This window comes from Dermacentor andersoni, chromosome 7 (assembly GCF_023375885.2).
Source record: "Dermacentor andersoni chromosome 7, qqDerAnde1_hic_scaffold, whole genome shotgun sequence".
Classification (NCBI taxonomy): Eukaryota; Metazoa; Arthropoda; class Arachnida; order Ixodida; family Ixodidae; genus Dermacentor; species Dermacentor andersoni.
In genome coordinates, this window is record NC_092820.1 from 145,482,005 (window position 1) to 145,509,133 (window position 27,129).

Sequence of the window (27,129 nt, forward strand, 5' to 3'; positions counted from 1 at the left end):
ATGATAGCACGTCGCTCGCGCCACAAGTGTCAGAATTTTTGCGTGACGTCACAATTATTTTTGACAAGCCTTCTTCTGCAGCGGGGGGACACAGGTGTAGGGCATCGGCGTAAAACGAGGGAGGGCGCAGCAGAACCAAAGGAAGGGAACGATTCTTCGTACGGAACGTGCGTACCCCCCTCCGGCAAGCAGGCATCGGCCGGAGAGAGCTTTCGCGTGTGCCGCAGAGTGGTACGCCCGGCGTTAATCTTTGCTCCCATTCATTCGCGCTCCGCGCGTGTCGTTCGCTCTTGTACGGCGCTGGTAACCAGCGGCCGTACTACACTATGCGCCGTCAGTTTTTACTGACCAAACCCTGCGGACCGAGCTGACCCTCGACAGTCCCCTATATATTTAGAATATCGCGTGGGTAAAGCACACGCTCTACTACTTCCGACTTCTGCTGTGACGGGAGCCCAATCGAGCCCGACGACCATGAAGGAGTCGGCTGTTGCCAACCACGACCGTCGCTGGCGGACTTCGATGAGCCTCGTGCTACCTCAGGTGCGGTACGAACACCTCCTGGCCGGCATTTCTGGCGGTGTCACTTCGACCCTGGTGCTGCATCCGCTCGACCTGCTCAAGATCCGCCTGGCAGGTAAGCCGTTACCGCTGCATCTTTCGTCTCAACGCGCGCAGCGCGGCCGCTTCATGTATGTCCCGATTTTTTTCTCCCACCCTATAAGAACGGCAACGAATCTCGTCGTCGTCTGCTCCTCGCGGTAGCATCACGAGGGAGCCGGACAAAATGAGCAGAGATCCGCTTGCCGCGTCCTTTTCTTTATTTTCCCCGTTCCTCCGAACGTAACGGAGATGTTTCCCTCGGCTCACCAACGCCGAATCACTATTGCTCTGTGAGGAAGTCCTTTGAGTGTAGCACACGCATTGGGCAGACGATCGGCCGTCCGTCACGCCAGCCTGAACTGGTTCTAACTGGTTCATTCCTCGAGCCGGTCAGAAAATATCCTGCGAGCGTTGTTGCCTATAATCATCGCAATGACACCGTCGGCCGTGCGCCGCCGCTGCTGCGTTGACTGCCGAGAAAAAGCGCGCGCCGCTCAAAACCACGCATTAGCGAACGCGTTTAACGTTGGAAAGAATGGGAGACCTCGTCCTAGTCAGGTTGGAAAGAAGACTTCGACGGAACGACTTGACTGAAGGTCGCCACGCTCATTGACACCGTTCTTTCGTTTTTATTTATTTTTTTCTCATTCATTCAGTGCAGAAGTCCTCTCGTGCCATGGGGAACCAGCGCTGGAGTTTTCACGGCGCCTGCAGCGCCGCCCTGGCGGTCAGAACGTGCACAATGCAGCCTCCCCCGCGGACGAAAATTGCGTTGCGTGCCCTGAAAGTCGAAGGAAAACAAAAGGGCGCCGACGATACTGTTGCGTATACAAGTGCCACAACTAAGTCGGGATGAGGGAGGATGTATCCTTCTGCGTCTTTCCATCTAAACCCTACGAACAAGAACGGAGGCGGCGTTGGATCCAAGCAGTCAGGCGAGCGGAGTAAGCTCCCGTTTTGTCGCCCTGTCAAGCGGTGTCGGGCTGGTTTCTAAATCAAATTTCGCGTGTATCCTTGGTTTATTCGATAGTGAAGACGGTCAGCCATGGCAGACAGTATCAAACAGCAGAATCTGCAGTCGGTATTTCGTCGGAAACAAAATGAGCAATAGCATGCACCATCCGGCATATGTACCATTTTACCTTCGCAATGCCACCGCCAAGCCCCTTCCAACGCCACCGCACCAAGTGAACGATACGAAAGGTAAAAATTATCCATTCATTGCCAAGAATTATGTGGGAGGGAAGCTGCCTTGTAATACGAGTTGTATGCGCATAGTGCCGGCGCACGCGCGACTAAGCCACCTATGTGTTTATAAAAATGCGCATGCGGATGAGGAATCGGCGCTGAGATGCATCCGGCAAATTTATGTAATTTGTGCTAAATGTAGCCAGGATTGTTACGGATCAAGCAGCGGAGCACTCAAACCTTTGCTTGCGCGAGTCAGCTGATGCGATAAAGCTTTCTTCTCCATTGACTGCTGTGGCGAAGTAACATCAGAATTTAAGTAACATCAGCCAGAGAAATATGGAATATCTTCAGGCCAACTAATACTTACGAAACCATAGCGCAGCACGACCGGAGCCATAACTGCTAGATTTGCGAGGCAGGCAGCCACGCATGCATGGCATCGATACACGACGCAACCGTTAAAGAAACGCACGTGCTCGCCGCGACGCACTGTGAAAAATATATAAAGCTTAAAAAGCTTCTTTCGTCATTTCTTCACTTGATGGCGCTAGCTTCTTTACAAAAACTGTCTACTTGAAGCGGCGCGAAAACGGAAACATACGAACTATAATACGGCTGCGTATGTGTGTGTGTCGTCTGGTTGTGTGGCTGGAATATGCCGCGTTTCGTCGCCAGGGCGGCGTGCAACGCACTCTTTTCGACGCGCCGCCTATCCAGCGCTGGTTCCCCATTGCTGGTCTGTCTTGAAGCGCATTGCTGGTCTGTCTTGAAGCGGTCTACATTACCAGGCCTAGGGACAACGCAGAACACACACACACACACACACACACATATATATATATATATATATATATATATATATATATATATATATATATATATATATATATATATATATAATCTTCGCCAGGCACGAGCGTCTTTTTTTATAGACGGCATCAAACACCGCGGAGGAGACAGTCATACGCTTTCGTCGAAACGAAAAGGCGCGTTGGCCGCGGTTCGCAAAACAGTAGGTGAAAAAAAGAAAAAAAAAACGAAGAGGGAAGGGGGTGACCGAAGAGGGGGTCGGGCTGTGAAAATAACTTCCCCGAAGTGCCACAGACCTCACGACTCGCAAGCAAAAGCGGCCGCACTCCTGCCTGCCAAGCCTCCTAGCTCCTGCAGCATCCTGTGCGCTGTCTCCGTTGCGTCACCCGCTCTTCCATTATCTCTTGGCGACCCATACAGCCTGTTACGAAGTCGTTCGGTCTCTGCGGCGCTGAAGGGCTACCGTTCTAAAAGCTCGCGACGTTGTATCTTCCTGTATCGTTTCGTTGCATCTTCAACGAAAGTTCCCTTTTCGTTGCTTCCCGCGATGTAGTGCTTCCGGTTTTGGTTCCGAAGGTTGCACGTGTCGGTTCTTTCGTCACGTTCCGTAAACGCTTGACTGATTGCCGCCGCTTCCGCGGCGCATTGCTGCGTGTACTGATATTTTTCGCGCCCAACGGAGCAACAGCTGGAGCGTTTTCGCGGAGTTCCTTACCGCGTCTTGGCAGCTGCAGACGATCGATATAGTTGCGGTCGTCTGCTAGGTCAGTGGCTAAACGATTCTCCTTGACATTGAACCACATTGAACAGCTCACTCTGTAGCAGATGGAGCTTAAATGATTGAGGGTGGGCTAGAGAACGCATTCTGGTGCACCTACCATTTAGATGCGGCACGAATTATCTGCGGGTTTGTAATCCTACCGTTATACCGCAGTGCATGAATGACCTTTATAGGAACAATGGACGCCGCTATCTGTAAATTCGATTTTTACCTCAATGAAACGTGTCACGGCTGTATCGTGTCTACACCATTGCGCTATAGATGTGTGCGATTTACCAGCCGTTGCTGGAATCTGTCGTGAGAGCACACTTCTTTTTTTTTTTTTTTCCGTTCCGATTCGACTCGTGAGCTTCGAATGGAAACACGCTGGCGTAACATTCTTTGCCCGGTACCACTGTTCCACTCTGCGGTCAGGCGGGTGCCAAGAATCTTTTCGCATGAACCCGCCGTGCACAGCAAGCACGACGACGGCCATTGTTCGTTTTTCTTTGCACTGCGCTTCGTTTCGCAGCCAAGTGAGCGGGAGGGCCTTGGCTTCGATTCAAGGTCAGGTCGCCGAGCCTTTCGTGACGTCACGATGACGTCGTCTTCGCCGCTCGCTGCAGCCCTTCGCAGCTGTCCGCCGGCCGCAGCGGCTGCGCCTTTGATGACGAAAGAACGGGTCGCGTGCGCTTTTTTTGTTCGTTGCTTGATTCTGTGACCCTGTGGTTGTCGCGTGGCAGCGTTCTTATCGCAATCGCGTAATGTAGACGATGGTGGTGCTGACGCGGAGCGCAATGTTTGTCGCCTGTGCAGCGGCGCTTATCGGCGTCCCCGGGCGCGCTCGTACCGGGAAATTTTGATTGTGTTTTCGCACCGTCTGGCCTGTTTTCTTTCCTCTTTATTTTTTTATTGTGGGATGGGGGGGGGGGGGGGTGAGGGGGATCGAATTCGAGTGTCCCTCGGCGATTACTTCTTTCGCCACCTACGTAAGTGCAGATAGCGAAGGGAATACGGCGCGCGCGACTTGTGGAAAACGTCACCACCTGTTTGGTTGGTTGGCTTTGAATCCGCCGCAAGTTCCGACCGGGCTCTCGGAAAACGACAAAAATATGTATCTAAATTACGAAAGAAAAAGAATTACGCGTGGCGCGTACACAAACAACAGTGCTGACGTCATGCGAGGTGGCATAGGAACTGTACTTGGGTTTTTGGTCCCAGAAATAAAAAAAAATACAGCGCAAGAAAAAGCCGCCTTGAACACTACGTACTGTGGAACCAGCTGTATTGGAGGTGGGACTGCAGTGAAAATTAATTTCGTTCAGTGCTGGCGTGGCTTTCAGCTGCTGGGCCAGGAGGCTGGTGGTTCGACTCCCTATAGCTGCCGCGGAGGCCGCATATCGATTGCAGCGGAACTGAAAAGAAAGAGAAACAAAAATGCGCGCCTGTTCGTACTTTGACGCACGTGAAATAACAGCAGGTGGGCAGAATAAAACAACCGTATTCCCAGATACACACGGACCACGGCATACGTGTCACATATCGAGACTGCGGCTTTGGGGAGCGTAACTCCCATCAATTATCGTTGTTAGCGTCATAGCGCGACTTTCGTGAATGCTGAAAATTGTGCAAAAATTCAAATGTTCTTTCTATGTCAGTCTTCTTCCCTGCTGTGCTTCAGTGGTTAAATCGGAATTCGTCGTTTGTCTTCTAGCCGGTGTTTATTTCCAAGCTTTTTTTCTTTCTCCAGTTACAGATCAAGAAAATTTATAACAAATTGTTTACCTTTATTTATGGCCATGAAGAGGTCATTTTTACAACAATGTTATATTTCGGAGCACTCAATTAGTACATTAATTAGTTATTGGCTTCCTGAACTACCCACAGCTGAAAGCTCACTCCAACATACCAAAAACGCTACACATAGGCTATTCCTAAGCCTCCTGTGTGTAGATCAGGTTTTTGAGGTGTACGATGTATGGGGTTTTATAGGAGAAGGGCCAGTGATGTCCTAAGAGTGCCAAGAAATGGTATGGTGTGGTTAATGATATAGATGGGGTAGATGTAACATGGCTGTATAGTGCCCTGAAAATATTCACTGTAAAGTGCAAAAATATATTGTGCATGTATTAAAACTGTGACCTGTCCGATGTGCTACCAATGTAAAAAGCTATATAACTCAGTAGTACGTGTTGCTGGGCTATTCAGTTCAATATGAACAAATTCAGAGTGCAAGATTTATTGCCACTTAGCCCAAAAAGGAAATGAAAAGGGAAGGGAACAAAGTGAGTGTTCGCCTTGACCCCTCCCCTGAAAATCGGCCATTATCAAGGCCCATGCTTTCTTGATAAAGGGGAGTCTCCAGCCATCTTTTTTAATGTAGATTCCTTGCATTAACCATACAGTTGCCAGGAAGTATGCATATATATATATATATATATATAATCAATCTTGGCATAGCATATAGGTTGATATGTTTGGCATTACAAGTTTAACGCGGCCATCTCAGTGATCTGTGCTTTCTCACAAATGCACTTGAGCCAAAGTCTGAGTGTAGATATCTTTATTTTAATAATACTTCAAAGCTTGTTGACAGGCAGAACAGTGCATGCTGCTTATCTAGCTCGTATAATTGGGTTCATGGCGGACATCTCGTCCTTCGAGCAGAGGTCTCCTTTGACGCGGTTACTGTTAACAAGGGGCATTTCTCAACTTAGCTGATTAGATGGGGTTCAAGATGCACAGCTGAAATACTGTGTGCCTCGTTATGACATCCTTGCCATCGGCGTACAGAGAATGTCGCACAAGAAAATTTGCATCTGGCAAGCAGGGGTTTTCTTCGTAGCAATTTTCAATCTGGTTGTAACAGTGCATTGCTTGGCTTGGCTGATAACATAAGGCCCAGGGTGCCCAGCTGGCATACCATGGCTGATTCTGATATCCTTACCGTTGACATACCAAGAATACCACATACAAGTTAGGCTACGTACAACACAACTCTCCTGCTGGTTTTTCCATTTTGCAACTCAACAGAGTGTTCTGTTAGCTTATCTTGGCTGATAAGATGGGAGTCTATATGCACAGCTAATCCCTGCAGTTCCTACTGAGAATATCACTTTGTGAGCAAGGGTTTCGTTTGTGGCTGTTTTCAAGTTGCTTTTTGAGATGGGCAACAGCACAGCAGAAACAACATAAATGTCTGCGGTGTTAAAATGTTTGCCACTTGAATGCTCACAACAGTCGACACTGTTTTTCATGGATTGTGCTAAATGTTTAACAGCACAAACAGAACCCGTCCTGTTGGTTTAACTTGTCTGCCATAAGCGTATGGTGTTTGCCATGTACACAGTTTCATCATGAAAGGAAATGCCTGGCTTGCACAAAATAATCACTGGCTTCTTTTTTTTCTATTTCTTTTTTGTTGTGAAAAAAAAAAGCACTGCTTGGATCTGTGCAATACAAATGGCTTAGCAGTGCATGTGGTGTCGACATGTTCCGCCGTTTCTGCAGTTGATTGTTATTTAAGCACCAATATTTTTTCCTGCTTCATGTTGGTGCACCCTTTATGGCCGCTGAAGTTATGATGCTCGAAAGATAAAATTCGTTCGGGCATTGACATTTTTTGTTTCCGTGCATTCATTGTCCTTGCCTTGCTGCAGTACCATGCGTGTTGCATCAACTGCCGTAAACAGCGGCAGTCTAGTTCTTTTTCATTCTCCCTATGCTCTTGCCATCTGTGCAGCACTGTATACTTTATTGTTGCATCTTTCAAGGGACAACGCACCTCGTTTTCATTTTATCTGCCATCCCCATGCCCCTTTTACAGTTAATGACGGGCAGCTGAAGAGCCGGCCGCAGTATGGGGGCATCCTCAACGCCGTCTCAACAATCATTAGGGAAGAAGGAATTCGAGGTCTCTACCGTGGTGTCGCACCAAACTGCTGGGGTGCTGGTACTTCATGGGGCCTCTACTTTCTCTTGTACGTGCTAGCCCACTGTATATTGGTGCCTATGTCATTGTTACATTTCACTTTGCCGTTCACACCTTCCCTTTCAATGTGCACTGATCAACTTGTCTGCACAGTTTTATGTCACAATTAAAGATGCTGTACGTGGTTCATCTTCAATGCAAATGAATCAGTTAGCACATCACTCGAGGTACCACAGGGACATACAGCACTGTGTCATTGTGGTCACCTCCATTGATTTATTTGCCATTCGATTCCTGTTTGATTTGTCCACCATGACAAGTGCAGTCAGCCACAAAAGTTTATGGGATGCAGAGATTTGCACTGTGTAGTAGCTACTTGGCACTTTACACTGTATTAGAAAGGCCATGCCTTAAAAGTAGTACTGACATCACATCTTTGACTGCATTTCTTTTATTAAATGAAAATCCTGCAACTCTAAACCGTGCAACATATACTAGCAAGCCTCACAATGTCCTAAATAATTTACTGTAATAGCTTTTCTATGAGCCAGTTTCGGTTTTGTTTCTTAGGTGACACAGAAGGTGGTCACATGGGAGCAGGACATCACAAAATTTTTGGCACTCGGGCTGGCTTGCTCAGTGGTCGGAATTGAATGAGGTAATGAAAAAATGAACCTCCTATCTAAAATAAGCTCAACTCCCATATATTTACAAGTTTTCAGCACCAAAACTTAGACTGTAACGATCTTTAAGAAAGTTGTTTTGGCCCAAGACCGAACAATCCCTTTTATAAAAGGAAGAAGGGAAGCGAACATTGTTTAACTGCACGAACAAACGAATCACAAAGACGGCAAGGGACAAGGACAGGCGCAGACTTGCAACTAAGTTTATTCCACAACGTCCACATATAAGTACACCTTCGACATACACCACTGCGCGTGCGCGAAAAAAGGTAAAATAAAATAAAAGTAAAACCTTGTATAAGCAAAACGCGACCTACCTACGCTCGTCAATAAACCTCATCTCACTGTTATGTAAATAAACTGAGGTGTCACTGACACATTCTTGTCCCTTCTTTCTAATATGGTACACCTCGAGTAGCTCTCTGGCTCGGCTATCTCGGCAGCGGCGCAAAATCTTTACTTCCTTCATGATCGGCTTGCACGTGCACGCCAGGCAGTGGACAGGCAGGTGCCCATTCGGCTTCGCTGATTCGGCAGGCATTCGGCTTGGCTGGCACGTGCACGCCAGGCAGTGGACAGGCAGGTGCCCATTCGTTTTATTTCTAATAGACAATTCATGCTCACGCAAGCGCACATTCACACACCTTCCTCTTTGGCCTATGTAAACTTTGCCGCATGATAGAGGTATCTGATATACTACAACACTGCAATCTATGTGGGAAATGGAAGTTGGGTTGGCCATTTAATGTGTGGGACAGATATCCAATGGTGCATAAGAGTTAGTGAACGAACGCCATGGGGGAAAGGAACGCGTATTTGAGGACTGCAGACAACTGGGTGTTGTGATGAGTTTAGGAAATTTGCAGTCAGGGGCAGTTGGAGATCTCCGGGAAAGGCCTTCGTCCTGCAGTGGACAATAAATGTGCTGCTGCAGGTGATGACCTTATGCACCATTCTCATTGATAACACCCTGGGCGCTCTACACCTGTTGACTACAGTTCCGCTTTGTCCTCTAACCCTTTAACATTGTTGTGTTGTTACCCGGTGTGTTAGCTCAGTCTCTATTGTTCGCTGCCGTGCATGAGGTTGCAGATTTGATCCTGCAGCAGCCACATTTAGATGGGGTCGGAATGTGAAAATGCCCACGTACCATGCGTCGGGTACATGTTAAGAAAGCCCCAGGGGGTCAGAATTAATCCAGACTCCCCCACCATGGCGTGCCTCATGATGAGATCGCAATTTTGGCTTCGACCTCAGTTTATTGTTGTACTGTTATAAATGCACATGCTGTGGAAGCCTGCGGAACTTGAAAGTATGACACTAAGTAGTATTCGGTCTTTCAGCAGGTACTTTCATCACTCTGTAGTAATGATTGCTGTTCTAGCGGGCTTTTTGATTGACCAGTGTCTCGGCGTCAGTAACGCTTGCATGCACATGATGGCATTGCATGCTGCGCTGTACATAATGTAAAGGAAGTGCAATTAATGGATTATTGTTGCGGCACAGAAAAACTCGATCAATCTATAAATAATTTGAGTGTATATGTTGTGGACCTACACAGCTTAGCTGTAAAGTCTGTCAATACCTTTAGCAGCATGTCGTCAAAAGCCCTGCTACAGCACGGTGAAGCGAGGCTTGCTGTAAACAATACCTGATGCCTTGTGCGCTCAACCGTGGTATTTGCCTGTTGTTTACAGCTGAGGCACTGTGGCATGTGACGCTTTATTATTGCGCAACGTCTCTTTCGCCCCTCATGGGGTTTGTGTCCTGTGGATTGCAATGATGTGTTGTTTTTCACCTGTAATGCATCCAGCTGGGCTCATTAGCTTATCCTTCATTTTTTTCTTATGTGCTTATTGAAATGAGGTTCGTTGCAACACAAGCACTCATGAACAGTTTAACGTAACATTCATGATGATTTCTATTTTAAACTGCTGTGCATGCATTTTGAGTTACGAGTATTTTTCTTTTTTTTTCCCCATTGTCGGCCACTTCTTTTCTGCTGTGTCTTTCTACTAATATTTGCCTTCCTCTTTAAACATAGTTATCTCGGAGCTCCGGCCTGTGACCCTGCCAGCATGCCTTATAGTTAAGTTGAGCTCAATGTTTTGTACCCGCTGCACATGTGGATTACATTGTATGGGCGCTCAAACCTCGATAGTGTTTATTGAAATCTTGAAGCTGATAGGGAATGATCGGCATCTCCTGCGTATATGAAGAGTTAATATGGTGCAACGCTTCGGACTTTGGTTCCACTTCTGTTCTCCCATTTCTTGTTCCAGTCCCAGTCAGCATTTTAAGTCTTAAGTTGCATGCATTAAATTTTCATTGTTTCACACAGCACCCTTGCCTGACTGTGTTATGCATGGTCAAATATGGTTAGTTTGACTTCGGGCGAAGTGTCGTGGCTAACGCAATTTGCTGCCAAGCGTAAGGTCTTCGGTTTGATTCCTGCACACACTGGCTGCATTGCAGTAGTGACAAAATTGACAAAAGTTCATGTACTGAAATTTTTTTTAACGTACAACCACATGGCATTGTAACCTGGAGCCCTTGCTGTAGTATTTCACGTAGTGTAGGTGTAACTTTGGTTATCTGTGGGTTTTCTTTCCTAGATGGCTAGAAGATGTCTATGGGTGACAAAAAAATGTCACTCTGATAGGCTTGAAGCATCAGGCTCATTCTAGCTCATAAAATGACAGTGGGAAAATGAAAGCAAGCAAACTTAAGTGGACAGTGAAGAGAAAGATATTTTGAGCCTTCTTGTAAATTACCCTTGCGCAAATACTACTGAAACACCAATCTTGCCATGAGAGCTCTCATGCCACTCTCATACCAAGAGTGACTTGATAATCCAGAAAACGTGCCGAAACAAGATGGATTGTTATTTCACCTTGGGAGTTCTGGAACCTGCTTGCCATGTCATCTTAGATATTTGCGGCGTCCACTGTGAAGGCCTTGTTCATTTTCCGGTAAAAGGTGGACCATATTACGGTACTCTAAGAGATCCAAATACTGAGCTTCGAAAGTTTCAAAAACTTTGCTGCACCACAATGACCCGAATGCAAAAAAAAAGGGTACCTTGAAATCTGTGACACTACAAAACGGGACTTTTATCTCTTACCATTTCAGTAATGCATCTATTGCCACAAAATTGACTAAAATAATTCTGAAAGGCTACTTCATCAGTCTAAAACTGGTCTAGTGTCCATCTTAAGTATCATTTTAAGTGTCTCGGTGAGGCTTTGTTTGAAGGTGTTTGAGATGTGTTGGCTTCTCCACAACAACATTACAAAGACACTCAATAATTTTTTTTTTTTTTTTTTTTTTTTTGCTGAGTCTTCTTGCTGATCGTAAATGATTATCATTGCCATCTGTCCCACGCAGCTACAATTCCATCAAGACCTGGATGCTGGATGGCTGCCCCGACAAGCAGCTTGGTCCTGGGAAGCACATGATGGCAGCCGCAGAGTCCGGTGAGTCAGTGTCTTGTTATGTGGACTAGACACCATAGGCTAAACTTTATGCACAGTTCAATTAGCATGCTATCGCACCTTCGCAGTCGTCAGATGATTTCCACAACGTTTCTGTTGAAACCTCCATGCATATTGCACTTGAGGTTACCCGACTGAATATGCGTCGCCTGTCATGTCGAGAAATGGGCTATAGAGAGATCTAGTGCGTTGAACTTGTAATTGTGCAGCAATAAGGTCGATGCTGTGAGAAAGCTGCTGGCAATGCTGATGACTATTTTCCTTTTTTTCGACAAGCTTCATTGTGTTTCTAAGCTCAAGTGTATTTAAAACAGAATCTTGTTTACACTGTGCTACAGTGTCACTCACTTCCTGACGCTCTTTGTTATCTCTTTTATTTATTCTTTTCTGTGCACAGAGAACAGTTGTACTTTGTGAGGCTTTAAGCTAGGGAAAATGGCCATTGCGTGTTGCGTAGGAAATCTGCGAGGTTGGCACTGGCATTTCACGGGTTGCCATGGGCATTGTGAAATACATGAGGTCAGCGACTGAAATAAACTTAAGTGCCTAGTATGTACAGTCAGCTTCCGCGATAAAGATGACAAGGTTGCTTTCACAAGGCAAACTGTGATACAGCTGATATGGTTTTAGCACTTTTTTCTAAATAAGGTAACTGTTGGAGTCTTGCTAGTGTTGGGTCAAAGCTTCCTATTGGTGGTAAAAAAAAACTAAGCCTCTTTTATTAAAATACATGTAAAATGCAGAAATGATTTTGTTAAGCAATAGCTGAACTGATCTTTTTGTGGTATTTGTGTTTTGCATTTAAGTTAGTAGCACAAAAGCCTGACTGTATGAATTTTTTTTTTCCGGGTCCTCAGTTTAAGATGTACTAAAGCAGACATCCAGTTTACAATTCTGCAGCAAGTATCAAAATTCCACGAACTGCGCTTCGCCGAATGTGTAAAAGTGAACACTTCAATTTGCCGCCGACATGAAATTGCCTTGGCCATGCAAGCTTTGCTAATGTCCTGTTAGCAAAATAGACGGATGTTCTGAGCTGTATGTCACTTTTTTTTGCCATATAAATGTAAACGTGAGTTTTTCTGGTTTTTGTTTCTCAAGTTCCTCTGACAATTTTAGAGCCTGTACTATTTGGAAATTTTTTTTTCAGCAGTCGCTGAAATTAACATTTATGCAACACATTTTTCAGTCGGTCAGTTTCAAAAGACCAGCCGAGATGTGCTTCCTGTCTTTGGGGGCTTTGTGGTGTTTGTCCAGCTTTCGTTCGTACACTTGCTCAATACTTGCACTTTTTTTTTTTTGACTGTGGCAATTACGGCTGTCCATTGTGTCAGGCTATCTCTCGCATCCGGAAACTGTTTCTATGCCTGTCCCAACTTTTCCGTGATGCGCACTCGTCGAGTACTAACACTCGTGCAACACTTGGCAGATAGTGTATCTCGTCTGACCTCTGCGCTGTTGAATTTGTGCACGACACATGCTTGTCAACTTTGTACGCGGCTCGAGTGGCATAGTATCTCGTGCACAAGGCACGACCTTTTTTTTTTTTTTTCTTCCCTTTTTTCTCCTTCTTTTTTTTTCTTCCTAGGTGTTTGGGGTGGCGATCTGAGCAGACGTTTCGGAATCTTCCACACTTATCTCCCTGTAGTACCCCACATTGCTTATCATTTCAGGCTGGCATCCTATCCAAATCTAATCTTCAGTGGCAGGAACCTTGAGCTGCTTTGGACTGAATACAGCAAGCTCCATATTGCGCTTTGATAGCTTGAAAGTGCAGACGTCATTGGGCTTGTGTCATCACATTGACGTGTGTAAACTTGAGACGTGAATTGTTTTTCCAAACCTGTTGGCAGAAGAATCCTTGTGTTTCTGCCAAAGGCATTAGAAAGCTTTTTGATTAAATTCACATTACTATTTGGAAAATGTGAGTTGTCCTTAAGTCTATCTTGTATGTCTCTTGAGTGTGTGTGTGTGTTTCTTCATTGCTATCATCCTCCCTGTTTAGTCTATGATGGATCTGTGTATGCACAAAGGAATCGTGACATCCTTTTCAAACACAAATTGGTCTTAACAGAAAGCTAATTTGGTTCTTTAGTCTTTTGTGTACGTCACAATTAGTGCTTATTCATATCTGCACGTTCATGGCATCATATACCTTGTACATTCACATTGCCGGGACTGTTGAATGTTGAATAATACAATGCAAATGCATAATCAAAAGGTAATACGTATCTGCCATACAAAAAGACTCCTGATAAAGGCTTGTCAAACATGAATTTCACAAGTTTGGCAAGCTGTTCTCGTTTGCAGTAGCATCCAGTGAGGAGCAGTAAATGTATTGTGAGCATGGTACTTTTTGACATAGAAAAGGAGTGAAATGCAACTGTCCTGATTGTAATGCCAACCTTTCTCTTTCCTCAGAAGTCTGTTTGTTGCCGGCTGGGCAGAAGTGTGCTGCATGTTTGCGCACGAATTGTGCACTTTGGCCCCTGTCGAAAGCTTTTCACTCGGGTTTTAATTTTCACATTGATGGCACCCTGCTGGCAGAACCTAGAGATCAGGGAATCTCTTATCAAGTTGTAGCTCTGCACCACAGAATGTCGGGTGGTCGAGATGAGTCCATAACAATTCACTGTGGTGACTCATAGCCCAAATGGTATTGCTTTGGAATGGTAAACATTGTCATTCGATCAATCTACCTTTCTTTAAAAATTAGACTTGATTAGCCCACTCTCATTTCAAGTTTTCTTTTTTCCATCTGGATAAGATGGGCGACAATAATGTGCATTGCAGGGCTGCTTACTCTAGTCATCACGAACCCCATCACCATGGTGAAGACGCGCATGTGCCTCCAGTACGCCGACCACCACATGGACTTGCCGGCCACCCGTCGCTACTCGGGCATGCTGGACGCATTTCAGAAGGTCTACAAGTATGAAGGGGTCACCGGCCTCTACAGGGTAAGGAGCGTAATGGACCCCTGGTGTAGTGTTCTTCAAACCGTTCTTTGCTGACCACCCAACATCCCGGAGAGTCTACGATGGTCTGCAGGGACTGCTGTAGAGGCGGGTTATTGGATGATCATTGTCTTTAGGCAGATGGAAATACATGGAGAGGCTCTAGTAATGAAATTAGTGTGAATTTCTTCCTATTGAACAGGTAGCATCGAAAACAATTGAATGCACATTAGATTGATTGATTGCTTAACATCGTAATTAGTCGATGAATGCCTTATTCATGATTAACTTTTTGACCGTGATTATTGGGTAACATGAGTGTCAGCAGTGAGGAAGGGAACGGCAGATTGAGCTACAATGTTCCTACTAAAATGGTATATTTAGGTCTCTGAGGGCAAAAGTCGGCCATTGCTGCTGTTCAAGCCAGAAGAGGGGGAAAATCTAGTCCCTGCCGTAGCTGCTAGTAGTATGTGGGCTTCAAGGGGCTGGCAGCATACTAAGAAGGCACACACACTAACAAGCTGCTTCAGTCTCTGCCACTGGACATGTGATTTGATATGCTTGATATGCACACTAACTGAAACTTTTGTGTCATTGGCGTAACGTTAAAGGCCACTGCGGCTGATCAGTGGCACAGCTTCACATTTATTATCATTATTATTATTAAATGCTTACAAAGATAAACCACTAGTTATGTCTTTGCTTGCATATGCAGTAGACCTCCACTAATTTGACTCTGGTTAGATCTTTACCAAAGCTCCAGGTCAGTGCCAATGCATTTCTATGGGCTCAAACTTTAGTTATTTCGGCCTTAAGATGGGCCTTTGCCGGATAATACGAACTTGACTAGTTTGGTGATCTCTTTAGTAGCAGCATGTCTCCATGGAGTTTAGAGGACAGTGAATGAATACACGTCACCTCCCGTTGAAGACTCCTATTTTCCGCCTGCCCTAGGAAAGTTTTCAAGCAATAATGATTGCTCCCAATATCTGATTGTTATTTATTCAATTCTAATGTGCATCGTGTTGTTCTCTGCAAGGCGGCAGACGAGCGGACTGGCTGCAGCGCATCAGACTGCCGCTATCCTATCGGTGCCAGGATTTGCGCGTTTGCGACCATCACTTTACACCGGAAGATTACTAACACAATAGCGTTTTGCAAGTCCGGTATTAGGGTAAATGCAAGCGCAAGGGGACAGTGCCTGGCCGTAAGACCGTGTGGTTTCACAGGATGAGCAGAAGCACAAATGTGAATGGTCTGCACAGTGCAGCCACCTGGTGGCACAGAGCTCAACAACACACAGTAGTAGTAATGAAATGTATTCTTCTTTGCTGCTGGTGTAAATTTTTCGCAGGAGTGTAATCGTTGGCACATCGTTTTTGTAAATGTTCGTTTAAAATGTTTTACACTTGGTTAGAGCAATACTAGCTCTTTGTTTGGCTGGTTAAGCTCTGCGCCAATGGGTGGCTGGACCGTGGAGATCGACCAGGCAGCTCACGTACGTCTATGCTAAAGTTCCTTCAACAGCTTGAGTTTATGCCTCCGCCGTTCCGTCGAAACGCGCTGCTCGCCTGTGGTTACCGGAATACCAGACGCAGTCGGCGCTACGACAGAATGCTCGCAACGCATGCTGCCTCGATAGCTCTCGCTTGGGGTTGACTGCCAAGCAGCTGGTGTGGAGAGTTTGGAAAGGTTTTGCGCGCGCGCTCCTAGAGAACCGGAAGTTGACGACACGACGTGCTGTCATGACGCAGAGACAGTGAAGTCGGAGCCTGGCCCCGATCACTAGTCGAATGAGTTGAGTAAAAAATGCATTACTATAAAGGAGGGTAACTTGTAGTCGTCCGTAGCTCTCTTAATATGGGATGTCGTGCGAATGATTAACTTTAGCTGTACCCTGTGCGTCTACAAAATTTGTCCGAACCATTTCAGGGGCCCTTTAACTTACCAGCGTGGTTACTGACAAAGGACTTCGAGAACGCAGGACAAGCTCAAGATTCCTCTCATGCCGCGTTTTGTACTCTTTATGATTGTTTTCATGTCAGACAGACTAGCATGCCAGCATATCCACTTAGAATAGTTGTTAGAAAGTGGGGAAAGTTGATATTGACATGTGAATTCGCAATGTAAGCTCAACATTTGGTTCATGAACCTTTATTAATAACTGCACAATTTTGTAGTGGAGACCCTGCATTCTGTAATTGTAATGCACAACCTACAATGTCATCGCCAAAGAGTGTCGCTTCTATTTTTCCTCGTGCAGGGCTTTGTTCCGGGCATGTTCAACGTATCCCATGGAGCGCTGCAGTTCATGGTGTACGAGGAGATGAAGAAGGCTTACTGCAGTCGTTTCAATGTGTCGCCACAGGCCAAACTGGTGTGTACCGCATACTTGCCAACTTTCCCAAATTTCCCTAAAGTTTACCACTTTGGCCCCATTCTACGAGTTCACAAATGTTCCAAGTTTTACCAGAAGTTCTGTGCATGAAGAGGCTTTGCTCATCAGTCTCCAACCATACGTTTGGAAGTCATATGATTGTGAAAGGACACTGTAGAGGCACCTGCTTCGAGCAAGTTTACTCAGACATGTTCCTGAAGCAGATGAAATCAACAATGACAGTCACTGGATAGATTACTGCAACTTAAAAAAAGTCTTGATTCTCAGTTTGTGCCGTTCTAAGTTTGCCGTCATGTGTGGGCTGTGTCTAAATGTAAATCATTGTTAATAATGTGTGTACGTATCCCTTAATGGTGAGCACTCAAGGCCAACTTTAAAAAAGAAAGATCTGTGTATTCCCCAATGTCTGTTTACTAGCGATTAGATGATGTTCACAGTGCTTTGAACACAGCAAACGGATGCAGTTGAACCACTTATAACAGTATTCAAATTCCATGAAAAGTCCATTGTTATAACCGATAATTGTTATAAGCTGGTTGCATGAAAAAAATCGAAACACAGGGATGGCAGACCTGTTTTAAGAAAACTATAATGGCAGGGAGGCCAATGCCCCTCCCCACCTCCTTCCTCTATCTGACTGCTGATTGTGTTCTCTTGTTTAACTGTTTAACTCTGCTTCCTACACGCTCCGATTGCATGTAACAAGCTGCGGCTGTCCGCGTTCAAGAATGGTACTGCTATAACGGCTGACAAGAGGGATCAAGGTCGGCAAGCGATATGCGAGCCTGCTGAGGCATCGCTTTTGTGGCCCCAAAACGGTTCCTTTAAAAACTGCGAGAAGGTTGCCATGGCAGCCTGTCGGCTTGAGAAATCTAGAAGAAACGCTGGGGCGAGATCGCCACAAGCATCTCGCCACCCATGCCGCCAGCTGGTTTGCATAAGAAAACCCCATGTCCGTCGCCCTTGCTTGCTGTATGCGAAGCTAGCCATCATTCTTCTCCAAGGCATCCAGGTGCTCCACTTAGTGCAGCAGAAGGTTCCTCGTGAAAACGAAGTTCAGGAGGGACTGAATCGTCTGCCGGGTCTCCTATGAGGACAAAGTTAAGACACGGTTAAGGCAGCCTGCCCTACGTGTTGTCGCTAACCGATAGAAGCACATTCGCAACGATCTCCTCGTCAGTTAGCAGCACTTAAATTCTCTAGCAGTGCGCTTAATCTGTAGCAGTGTGCTTTCGTTTCACCGGCAACGTCTTGCAATGTCGACGATCAGCGGGCAGATCAGCCATCTTCTGTTTCAGCAGCGAGTCAAATGAGGCCGAGAAACCAAGTGGCCAGGAATGACTTTGACGCAACCAACAAAGATGAGTGCAAAAACTTAATCAGTTGGCAGAACTGCACAGAAGGAGGGGCCAGCGAGCAATCTGAGAGCAGCACAGTTGGCATAAGCCATTCATGTTTTGGAAGGTGGTGCGTCGTAGTGCTATGGGTACTGCCCATTCGTGTTCGAGGGGCGGAAGGGCAATAGGAGAGAGACGCACGAGGCTGGCGATGTGGAGAACGCTGGAAAATGAATGCACGGTGGCTGTTGGGGTGGCAAGCTATTGTGCAGTGGCTAAAATTTTTTTCCTTTTCAAAGATTTCGCATTTCATTACCTTTCGTACGGACACCCAGTAGCCAGACTTAATCGTTGTAACCAATAACCCAGCATGGGAGCATGGTAGTAAGCAGGTTATTTCACCATAGAAAGCATACAATAGTTTACGATGCAGCAGCTTCTCATTGTTAACCGATATATTGTTAAAATCAGTATTGTTATAAGTGGGTTCGACTGTGTTACATAGAGAAGCTATGTAATAGCAGTTTGGTGGAAGCAATCATTGTCGAAAAATTAAATACAAATGCACGTGTGACATTATTAAAGAAAGATGTTGCTTGCTACCAAAACCGCGCCCAATTGTGTTCAGCTTTCACACCTTACTACTGCCATTGCTTTCAGTTGTCAGTGTTGGAAACATCCGTACACTTATAATTGATCGAACTCGTAGATAAAGTGTCTAAAAATGTTTCACACTCTAATAAGTGTAGAAACTTTTGATGAGAAGCTTTGTTTTGTCATAATATAATGGGTACATTTTTTGAATTTGTGGACAGACCTCCCTTTGCAGCGATGAGAATTTGGCCAACGTTGTGGTCACTGCAGTCAAACTGTTTCATGTGTTTTCAACACTGCACAAAAGGAGGAATCTTGTGAAGAAACACATCGTGACATACCTATTTCTAAAAAAAAAATTTATTTATTCGTAAGGCTAAGATGTGCATTATAGTGTCTCCGCTAGCATCAGATTGCAGGTCACTACAGGAACCATTTTTCCTCAGGTTCTCATCGTCGCTTTTTTCAGTGCTCTCATTCCAGGAAAATTATTGGTCATGTAAAATCGGTGTACCTACTCGGTTTGAAAATCTCTTTGAGATTTATGAAAGTTATGCTGCAAGTTCTTTTTGTAAACTGCATACTGAGAACACTTTGTCATGCTTTTGGTACTTCATGGCACGAAAAGCATGCGTAAATTTCTTCAGGTGTGCCACTAAAGAAAAGTTGCTGCCATCATATCCAGACGCTGCAAGATGCAGTTATAAATAGTTGAAGAAGTTGCAGAAAAGCACCGCGACGAATGCAAAGAGAAAACCGGCACACGGTGCTTCCCCAATACTGGAAAACTGGGGCTACCCGACATCTGACTTTGATATTTCTCGCGCATGGGCCGGGCCAAACACATGATTGCTAAGGGTTAGCCACGACAGCCAAGCTGTGCTCATGTTTCTTATTGTCAGGTGTTGAGCGTGATAGCAGCTGCACTGCAAGAGTTGGGCGACATTGCGTTGATCTTTGCTCGCTGGCTTGTCTTGTTTCCAGGGTACATTTGAGTACCTGACGTTTGCTGCACTATCCAAACTGCTCTCTGCGAGCATCACTTACCCATATCAGCTGATGAGGGCCCGCCTCCAGGATCAGCACCAGAATTACCAGGGCCTCAAGGAAGTCGTCGTGCGAACACTTCGGTGAGTCATGCAGTCATTCTCGAGGTGTGTCATTAGCTCCACAGTTAGGGCTGGGTGTTGATTAAATATTGTAACTCGGTTAATTGGCGCCTTTTAATCGATTGATTGGCTTTGTGTGTTTACATGCATATGCTAAAAAAAACAAAAGCCGGTGGTTTTTCACAGTACATAAACTTTAAAGAAAGAAAAATGCACACTTGCCTTTATTATTACTTGAACAACACTGCACAAATGGACATTCAAGCACAAAGTCAAATGCTATTGCAGGTTCAGCTGCGGAGGTAAGGCACCTTGTAACTTTATCTGGTAGTGTAGGGTTGGCTTTCTTAAGGGACGATGCTCTTCGAAACAACTTTTCTTTTATTACTCGTGCCATAGGTTTCAAAATTCAGCCAATCATAGTTTTCTATGCAGATTTCAAATATGTCATTACTTTTTGTGTAGCTGTTATTTATTTAGTTATGTGATGCACAATGGCAAAATATAGTCATCTTTGTGGGCACTTTCTTAAGTACTAAATTTTCACAAAGAGCACCCTGCTGTAGCTTGTTTAGCTCTTTGTAAATAACAAAGTGCTGATATCTAGCCAAGCAGTGTGTACAATTACTGGAACTATGCAAAAATATTAGAGCATTTCAACTAATTTTTTTCTCGGTTCCCTGAAATGCGTCCTTGTACTTCCACAAATACTGCTAGGAAATACTCCAATGTCAAGTAGGTATCAGCACTGTACATATCTTCAAGACTATGTGTGTCAAATTTCATTAGTATAAGACAATGGTAAATCTACAAGGTTATTTTCATGGGATTGTGAAAAAAAAAGAAAGTTGAAATGTCCATTTTTTTTTCCATAGTTGCAATGATTATATATGCTGTTCAAATAGATATCGGCATTTACTGGTCTACAATGAACTAAATAAGCTACAGCATAAGGCTTTTTGCAAAAACTTATAACACAGTAAAATGCCAACAAAATCACTTTATTTTGCCATTGTGTAGGACATAAATAAAGAATTATAGTGGCTACACAGAAATTGACACATTTAAAATCTGCTTGTAATGCTCTATAAGTGGGTGGATTTTAAAATCTATAGTATAAAGGTTTTTTCGAGGAGCATCTCCCCTAAGTCATACCAGCCACATAGAAGACATGCTTGCATGACGTTGGTGTTGCTGGGATGCACATCACCATCTTTACAAACGGAATTATGTCCAGTAGAAGGAAGCTCTTCGTTTGCCACCTCTGCATGAGGTCCAAGTGGTCGTCAGTCACGGGCATCAAGCGATATAACAAGCAAGGGAAATGGCTGCACCACTGTTAGCACTCGCCTGATTTTGGTTATGTGAACCTAACGGATTACTCGCCATTAAAGCTGTAATTGATTAATCGGAAGGTTAATGGATCAATTGCCCAGCCCTACAAATCTGTGCTGTGCTAAAGCATCAAAACTAACAGCTGGGCTAGTTAGAAGGATCTTATTTGAAAGGACAGCACGAAAGACATAGACAAAGACCTGGGAAATGATGACACAAGCACTGAAGAAATGGCACATGGTCGATAGGGTCTACAGGGAAGTGCAGTGGGCCGTATGACTTGCAGTTGAACTCGGCTATATCAAACTCGCCAAAAAACGCCTATCAGTTCGATATAGAGCATAATTCAATATAAGCCTGCTAAATAATTGTATGTCATAAAAGCACATACCATTTATAAAACCACTTTATTGATGAAACTAGCTTAGTTTCGCACGAAATAGTCCTGCATTTTCTTCTGCTTGGGCAATTTCCCTGCGTGCGACGCATGCACTTTTCTACTTTGTTTAAGAAGTCGGAGCAGCTGAGGCCACAACATTCCGAAGCATTCGCGCAGAAGCACCGGACTAGTGCGAGCGCACCAATCACTTCGGAGAATGTGGGCCAAAGACTGTCGTTGCTGTCCTCATTGTGCCCACTTTCACTTGTGCTCGGCACGATGTCTGCAATGTAGTCTTCGTTTCCGGGATCTCCCGTGGTCGCGACACCGTCATTTGTGCTCACAAACTCATCCACCGTTGATTCGTCAACAGCTTCCAGAAATTCTGACAGCTATTCCAAACTTCGGCAACACCGGCAACGGCTTCGTCACATTAATCAGAATTTACAGTCATCACCGAGCACGCGGAAGTCGGTACGGCTGAAGCTATTTTGGATGAACCACTCGTACACGGCCGTGCGTACGCGTCGGGCACCATGGGCACCGGGTCGTGAGTTGGGCCGCTTTAGCCCTAATTTCCCCCTTCAAGATCGTGCCGAGAGTGCACTTCGGAATCTTGTACGTTGCGGGGACATCTGACTTCTCAACGCGTTGGACCTGATTTATGATTTCGAGCTTCACGACGAAAGGCGAATTCTGCCGCTTCATCACGGCAACACTGCGGGAGAAGGCGCTGAAGGCGCACGCAATGAACCAGAAAAGCAGCGAGACAACTCGCACTTTCACGATCTTGCATGACAAGGGAACAAGAGCCTCTGATTGGCTGTCTGAGCAAGCGCTGCAGGCGGGCCAGGATCATTTGTTGCAGGGGGGGGGGGGGGGGGGGGTGTCGGCGGCTTCGAGGCAACGCGGTCACGTTGGGAGAGTGGTTGGATGGAGCCGCGCCGCCGGGTTTTCCCGCCACCGCGAGGGAAAGCCAACTTCCAGGGGCACTTTCCGCCGCTTGACGTTTGATATATCGGGAGTCGCTACTACTAGTTTTGTTCGATGTTAGCGTAATTTTTGCTATATATGTCCTCCTTGTAACTATACCGTGTCCAGATTTTGTTCGATATGCGGAATAATTCAATGTAAACGGGTTCAATATAGTCTGGTTCGACTGTATATCATTTGGTCGTTAATTGCTGCCGGTGTCATTTTATACCCATGTTCCCTAAGACTGAAATCAAATATCGATATGTGTTTCAGTTAACGAGAGAAATCATGAGAGCACTTTCATGTCTGTTGAGGGTAATGTGTCAACCAAGTGTTGATCACCAAATTGCTGGGAGAAGTGCCATACCTCCGGAAGTCCTTGGGTTTTGGAGCTAGCTAGTCAGCTTTGCTTTTGTCACTTGTTTGCACTCAATGCCACTTCTTGTTGAATCTACTTGTTAATTGTTCTCGCCGATTTATAGATTTGCTTTTCCTTTGTGTTGCGGCTTTCTGTTTACTTATTCCTGTTGTTTTCGGAATAAACCAATAGAAATTAGCGCTTGTGTCGTCTACTAAGTCTTTGTCCTTGCCTTTGACACTGTTTTTCCTTAATAGCCATGTTAAAGGTGTATCGGCACGACATACTTGACTTGTCCTTTGCTTGTGTGTGTGTGTGTGTTAAGTTGCCTAAGGCACAGTCACACCAGCCGATCAAACTCCTGTGTCCAATCAATAATACACTATTTGGCGCATATGAATAGTGCAAAAGACTGTGCAATAGTGTTCAAAGCTTTCTAAAAGCAACTTGGGCCAATGGTCGGCACACGGCAAATTTCTGGAAGCAGTTTGCTTTGGAGACCAGCCAATTCTTGTGTTTAGTATCGAATCGCTGTGCGGCTTCGCTGCAATACGCATTTTGCCTCGAGGTTGGGGTTTGTTGCTTTGCATTTGAACCTAGCGGCGAAGCTGCTTTCGAGGGAGAAATGCACAAAGTTTAACCTCGGTTATAATGAATGTGGATATAATGAGTTGTTGGATGAAGCGAAGTAAATGAAATGTTTCTCACTGATATTACTTTGTAACGGATATATCAGGATAACGAATACTGAATATATAATGAAAACATTCTCATGTTCTATATCGCTTCACTATAATGTGGTTCTACTTATAACTTGCCCTCCACCTCGCCCTACCCCCATCCTCAATTTCACACTTACACACACACAAACGCACAAAGTATGTCCTACAGGTTTCTTTAATTTTGGTGGGTCATCCGCGCGAAAATGCGTTATTTTCACTGCCATTTTCCGTATTTTGCGATCGCACTGACCACCACTTGTGTTTGATGTGCTCACAGGTACGAGGGCCTGCGAGGTTTCTACAAGGGTGTCACGGCCTACTTCCTCCACGTGACCCCAAACATCTGCATTGTGTTTCTCATGTACGAGAAGCTGGCTCCCCTGCCCGAGCAGCGCTCCTAGTGTGCCCAGACCGATGACAAACTGGCGGGAGAGGGCATCGCCATCTGCGGTTCGCTCGAGCCCGACAGGGTTGCCAACACCATGGACGAGGCCCGCTGAAGGCGTGTGCGGGGCTGGCATGGACAGCTCTACTCTGCTGCGTTCATGCTCGCATGGACTGTGTTAGGACATGTAGCTCTTCGGTCCTGTCGGATGCAGATTTGCTGGTGTGGTTCAAGGGTTGTTCTTGTGCACATGTGGTCGGACATGCTGTAATGGTTGGCTTTCAGTTCTTTTTTGAGCCGTTGGCATTTCAGTGTGGGGAATGTGCTTTTAGCATTGCCTGCGAGCTATGGCAGTTGTCCGTTTGACATTGGTAAAGGTAGCATACATTCCTATGTGATTGCTGATGGCGCAGAGGTTTTATGCAGAAAAAGCAATGTCTGTGCCGGATCTTCGTTTGATTTTGCGGATGCTAGGGTCCAAACAGAAAAGGAGGCAAATGCCTTGATGGCGAGTACTAAACATTGCATCCGACAGGACCGAAGAGCCCTTATTGAGGCTGGTGGCAAGTTTGCATTGGCCAGTATTTATTCAATTTCTCTCATCGCCTTTGGCAAAGCTGCCTGTGTCTTCTCGACGCATCTCCTTTTTGTTACTGTTGACTGCTTCTCATCTGGAGCTTTGTTACAGGCCTATGCTGTTGTGCGCGCTTAAATATTGAACAGTTTCTTGTTCCATTCATTCTCTTTTGATGTGGTTCGTTTGCTAACGACACTAGCTGTTAAAAACTAAATTCTTGTTTTCATCTCCCTCCACTTTCATCTGCCACTCTGTGCCCCTCCTCTAGACCATCTTTCCTTTCATGCCTGCATCACTGAAGCATAATTGTAAAAGCTGGATTCAGATGACGGGACAAGGTCTACCCGTGCACCGTGTTATGACATGGTTATTCATCTGCGTCACATCTTGACATGCCTTAATTCGTCACGCACGGGCAATATGCCTTTGTAAATGCAATAGCATGCAGTGCATTATCAGAACAAATGCCTGAGCACAGAAAGACTGCATAAGTGTTCAATCCGCACTAACAGCTCCAGTTGCCAGACATAGTTTCGAAGTGTATCAAGCCTGCGTAGGGCTGTGCCGCCGACGAAAGTAGGCATGGCTTATGTCATGCTTTACAGTGGCATGAAGCCTTCGGCGGTCGTTGCCCATGGAACTTCTCGCCCTGGAAAGCCCTAGACAGTAAGGACTGGAGTCTGCCTCCCTCTGTGGTACTTCCGCGTAGTGGGGATGCCACTCGAGGCCAGCTGAACACCAAGAAGCGAATAGAGGTCATGTGTCCAGTGACTTCGTTTCTTTTGACGGAAGCCGTACAGGTCATGATGCCCGTCATTTCGTAAATCTAAATCCTTCCCGTCATTTAAATCCAGCTTAATCATTCCCATCTCTAAAGGCATTCTTCATACGCTTCCTTTCTTGATCTCACATACAGCACTGCAGTAGATGGAACAAAAGGCATGGAGGCAATCTCTTGTCATTATGTGCCACTGAACAGTTTGTATGCTGTAGCCTTTATGATAGCCTTTCGCTGCACTGTTTGTGCTAACCATGACGAGTCTTGGCAACCTGTACCTGAGGCTGGGTTTGCTGTGGAAAAGAATGGGCTCTAGCTGGTATGTGCATGTATTAATGTTAGCACTTTAATGACATGCCGGGGTTATAAATAACAAGTAGCAGCACAGGGTGTAATATCTCGTGACAGCTTTTTGTGAACCAGGGTTGTCCTGTGGCATTTTATTGCGCAACACTTATTTGGTACGAATGTCTGATTGTGTGACACTTATTGGCACAACAGTGTCTTGATACTGGGAAGATTCCCATTGCTGCAAAATCCTTCACAAAGGCAAAAAGCTGTTGTAAAAGAAAGCCTACATGAGGCGAGACGTACATGACACAATTGCTGGACTAAAAACTGAATGAAAGTTGTTGATGACGTGAACTTGCCCAAGCGTACCGCCATGCACATCTGCAAGCATAGAGGCAACTCCATGATTACTTTGTGCTATGCGCTTCAATCTCCAAAAACTCCATCTGTTAGTCCAGCAATTGTTGTCTACTTTTTTTCTCTTGCATAAACTATCTTTTTTCACTAGTTTTTTTTTTTTCTTGGTTCATTGTTTATCAACTTGCTTGGCCTTGTTGAAGTCTACGCAGCTGTGGGATTTGACGAAAGGCCCATGCCATTTGATTGAAAATGATGCCGCAAGATGCTGCATATTAGTGCTGCTGTTATCAGATACATCCTGGTATTCTGCTGCTAAAATGTTAACTGAAACATGTATGTACCAGCTAGAACTCTCTCTATATATATTACCATGTTCCTAGGTTGTTGCGATGACATCGCCTTGTTATTTATTGTTCGCCACTTCTCACAGTCATCGTCCATAACCACCATGTTTTTGTTTTTCTCCTCCACATGTCGCACGGCGGTGTGTTTTTTGCGTGCACATCATCTGAGCCTCGGGTTGACACGCACGCTGTACGAGAGTTGATGTGGGTGCCTCGGGAGATGTCTCTGAACTGAGTGTATAGACAGTTTCTGGAAAGCTGAAGTGCGTTGCTCGCATTTTTTTTTTAACAAGACTGTGATAAACTCTTTTCCGGAATGGTTCACGGGTCTGTTCTGGAAATGACGAAACCAAAGTTCTGCTAAGAGAAAAAAAAAAGAAGACTGAAGATTTTAACCTGTTTGTGTGTGGGTGTGTGTGTCAGGCCAACTTCCGAGGCTCTGAAGCTGTGGTTGTCTCGCGCACGATTCACCTTTGCAGCTCTTGTGGTCGTTTCGAAAAGGGACGAGAAGCGAGGGCATAGTGAGTCACGGCTGGTCCTCGCAATCCACTGCTGCTACGCGAGTTGTGATGTCTGCACAGGGCCGCAGGCAGCATCGTTAGTGTCAAAGGCTGTGCAACTTAGTGAAGCATCCTCATGGAGCAATGTGTACTACATGACAAACGCCAGATTACGATTGTGTATTTTTGTTTGTCATTGCTCTCATGTCATGTAACTACATCCATTATGTATAAAAGAACTATGGTTATCGAGCAAAA

At 45.3% G+C, this 27,129-nt stretch overlaps 1 protein-coding gene across 1 annotated transcript; it reads left to right on the top strand.

Annotated features, from left to right (window-relative positions):
• The first annotated feature begins 69 nt into the window (after nt 1–69).
• Nucleotides 70–27,129, top strand: LOC126533688 (solute carrier family 25 member 32). The gene is made up of 7 exons (XM_050180872.3): nt 70–637; nt 7,191–7,344; nt 11,366–11,454; nt 14,266–14,432; nt 16,693–16,806; nt 19,743–19,888; nt 23,914–27,129. Exons 1-7 carry the CDS (start codon nt 475–477, stop codon nt 24,035–24,037), a joined length of 957 nt encoding a protein of 318 aa, XP_050036829.1. The 5' UTR covers nt 70–474; the 3' UTR covers nt 24,038–27,129.

What these genes read in the sequence shown, in the direction of transcription:
- LOC126533688 (XM_050180872.3), top strand. Translation starts at nt 475, where the DNA reads ATGAAGGAGTCGGCTGTTGCCAACCACGACCGTCGCTGGCGGACTTCG. An exon ending in GCTCAAGATCCGCCTGGCAG is followed by an intron (nt 638 to 7,190) that starts GTAAGCCGTTAC and finishes CCCCTTTTACAG; the next exon opens with TTAATGACGGGCAGCTGAAG. An exon ending in GATGGCAGCCGCAGAGTCCG is followed by an intron (nt 11,455 to 14,265) that starts GTGAGTCAGTGT and finishes TGTGCATTGCAG; the next exon opens with GGCTGCTTACTCTAGTCATC.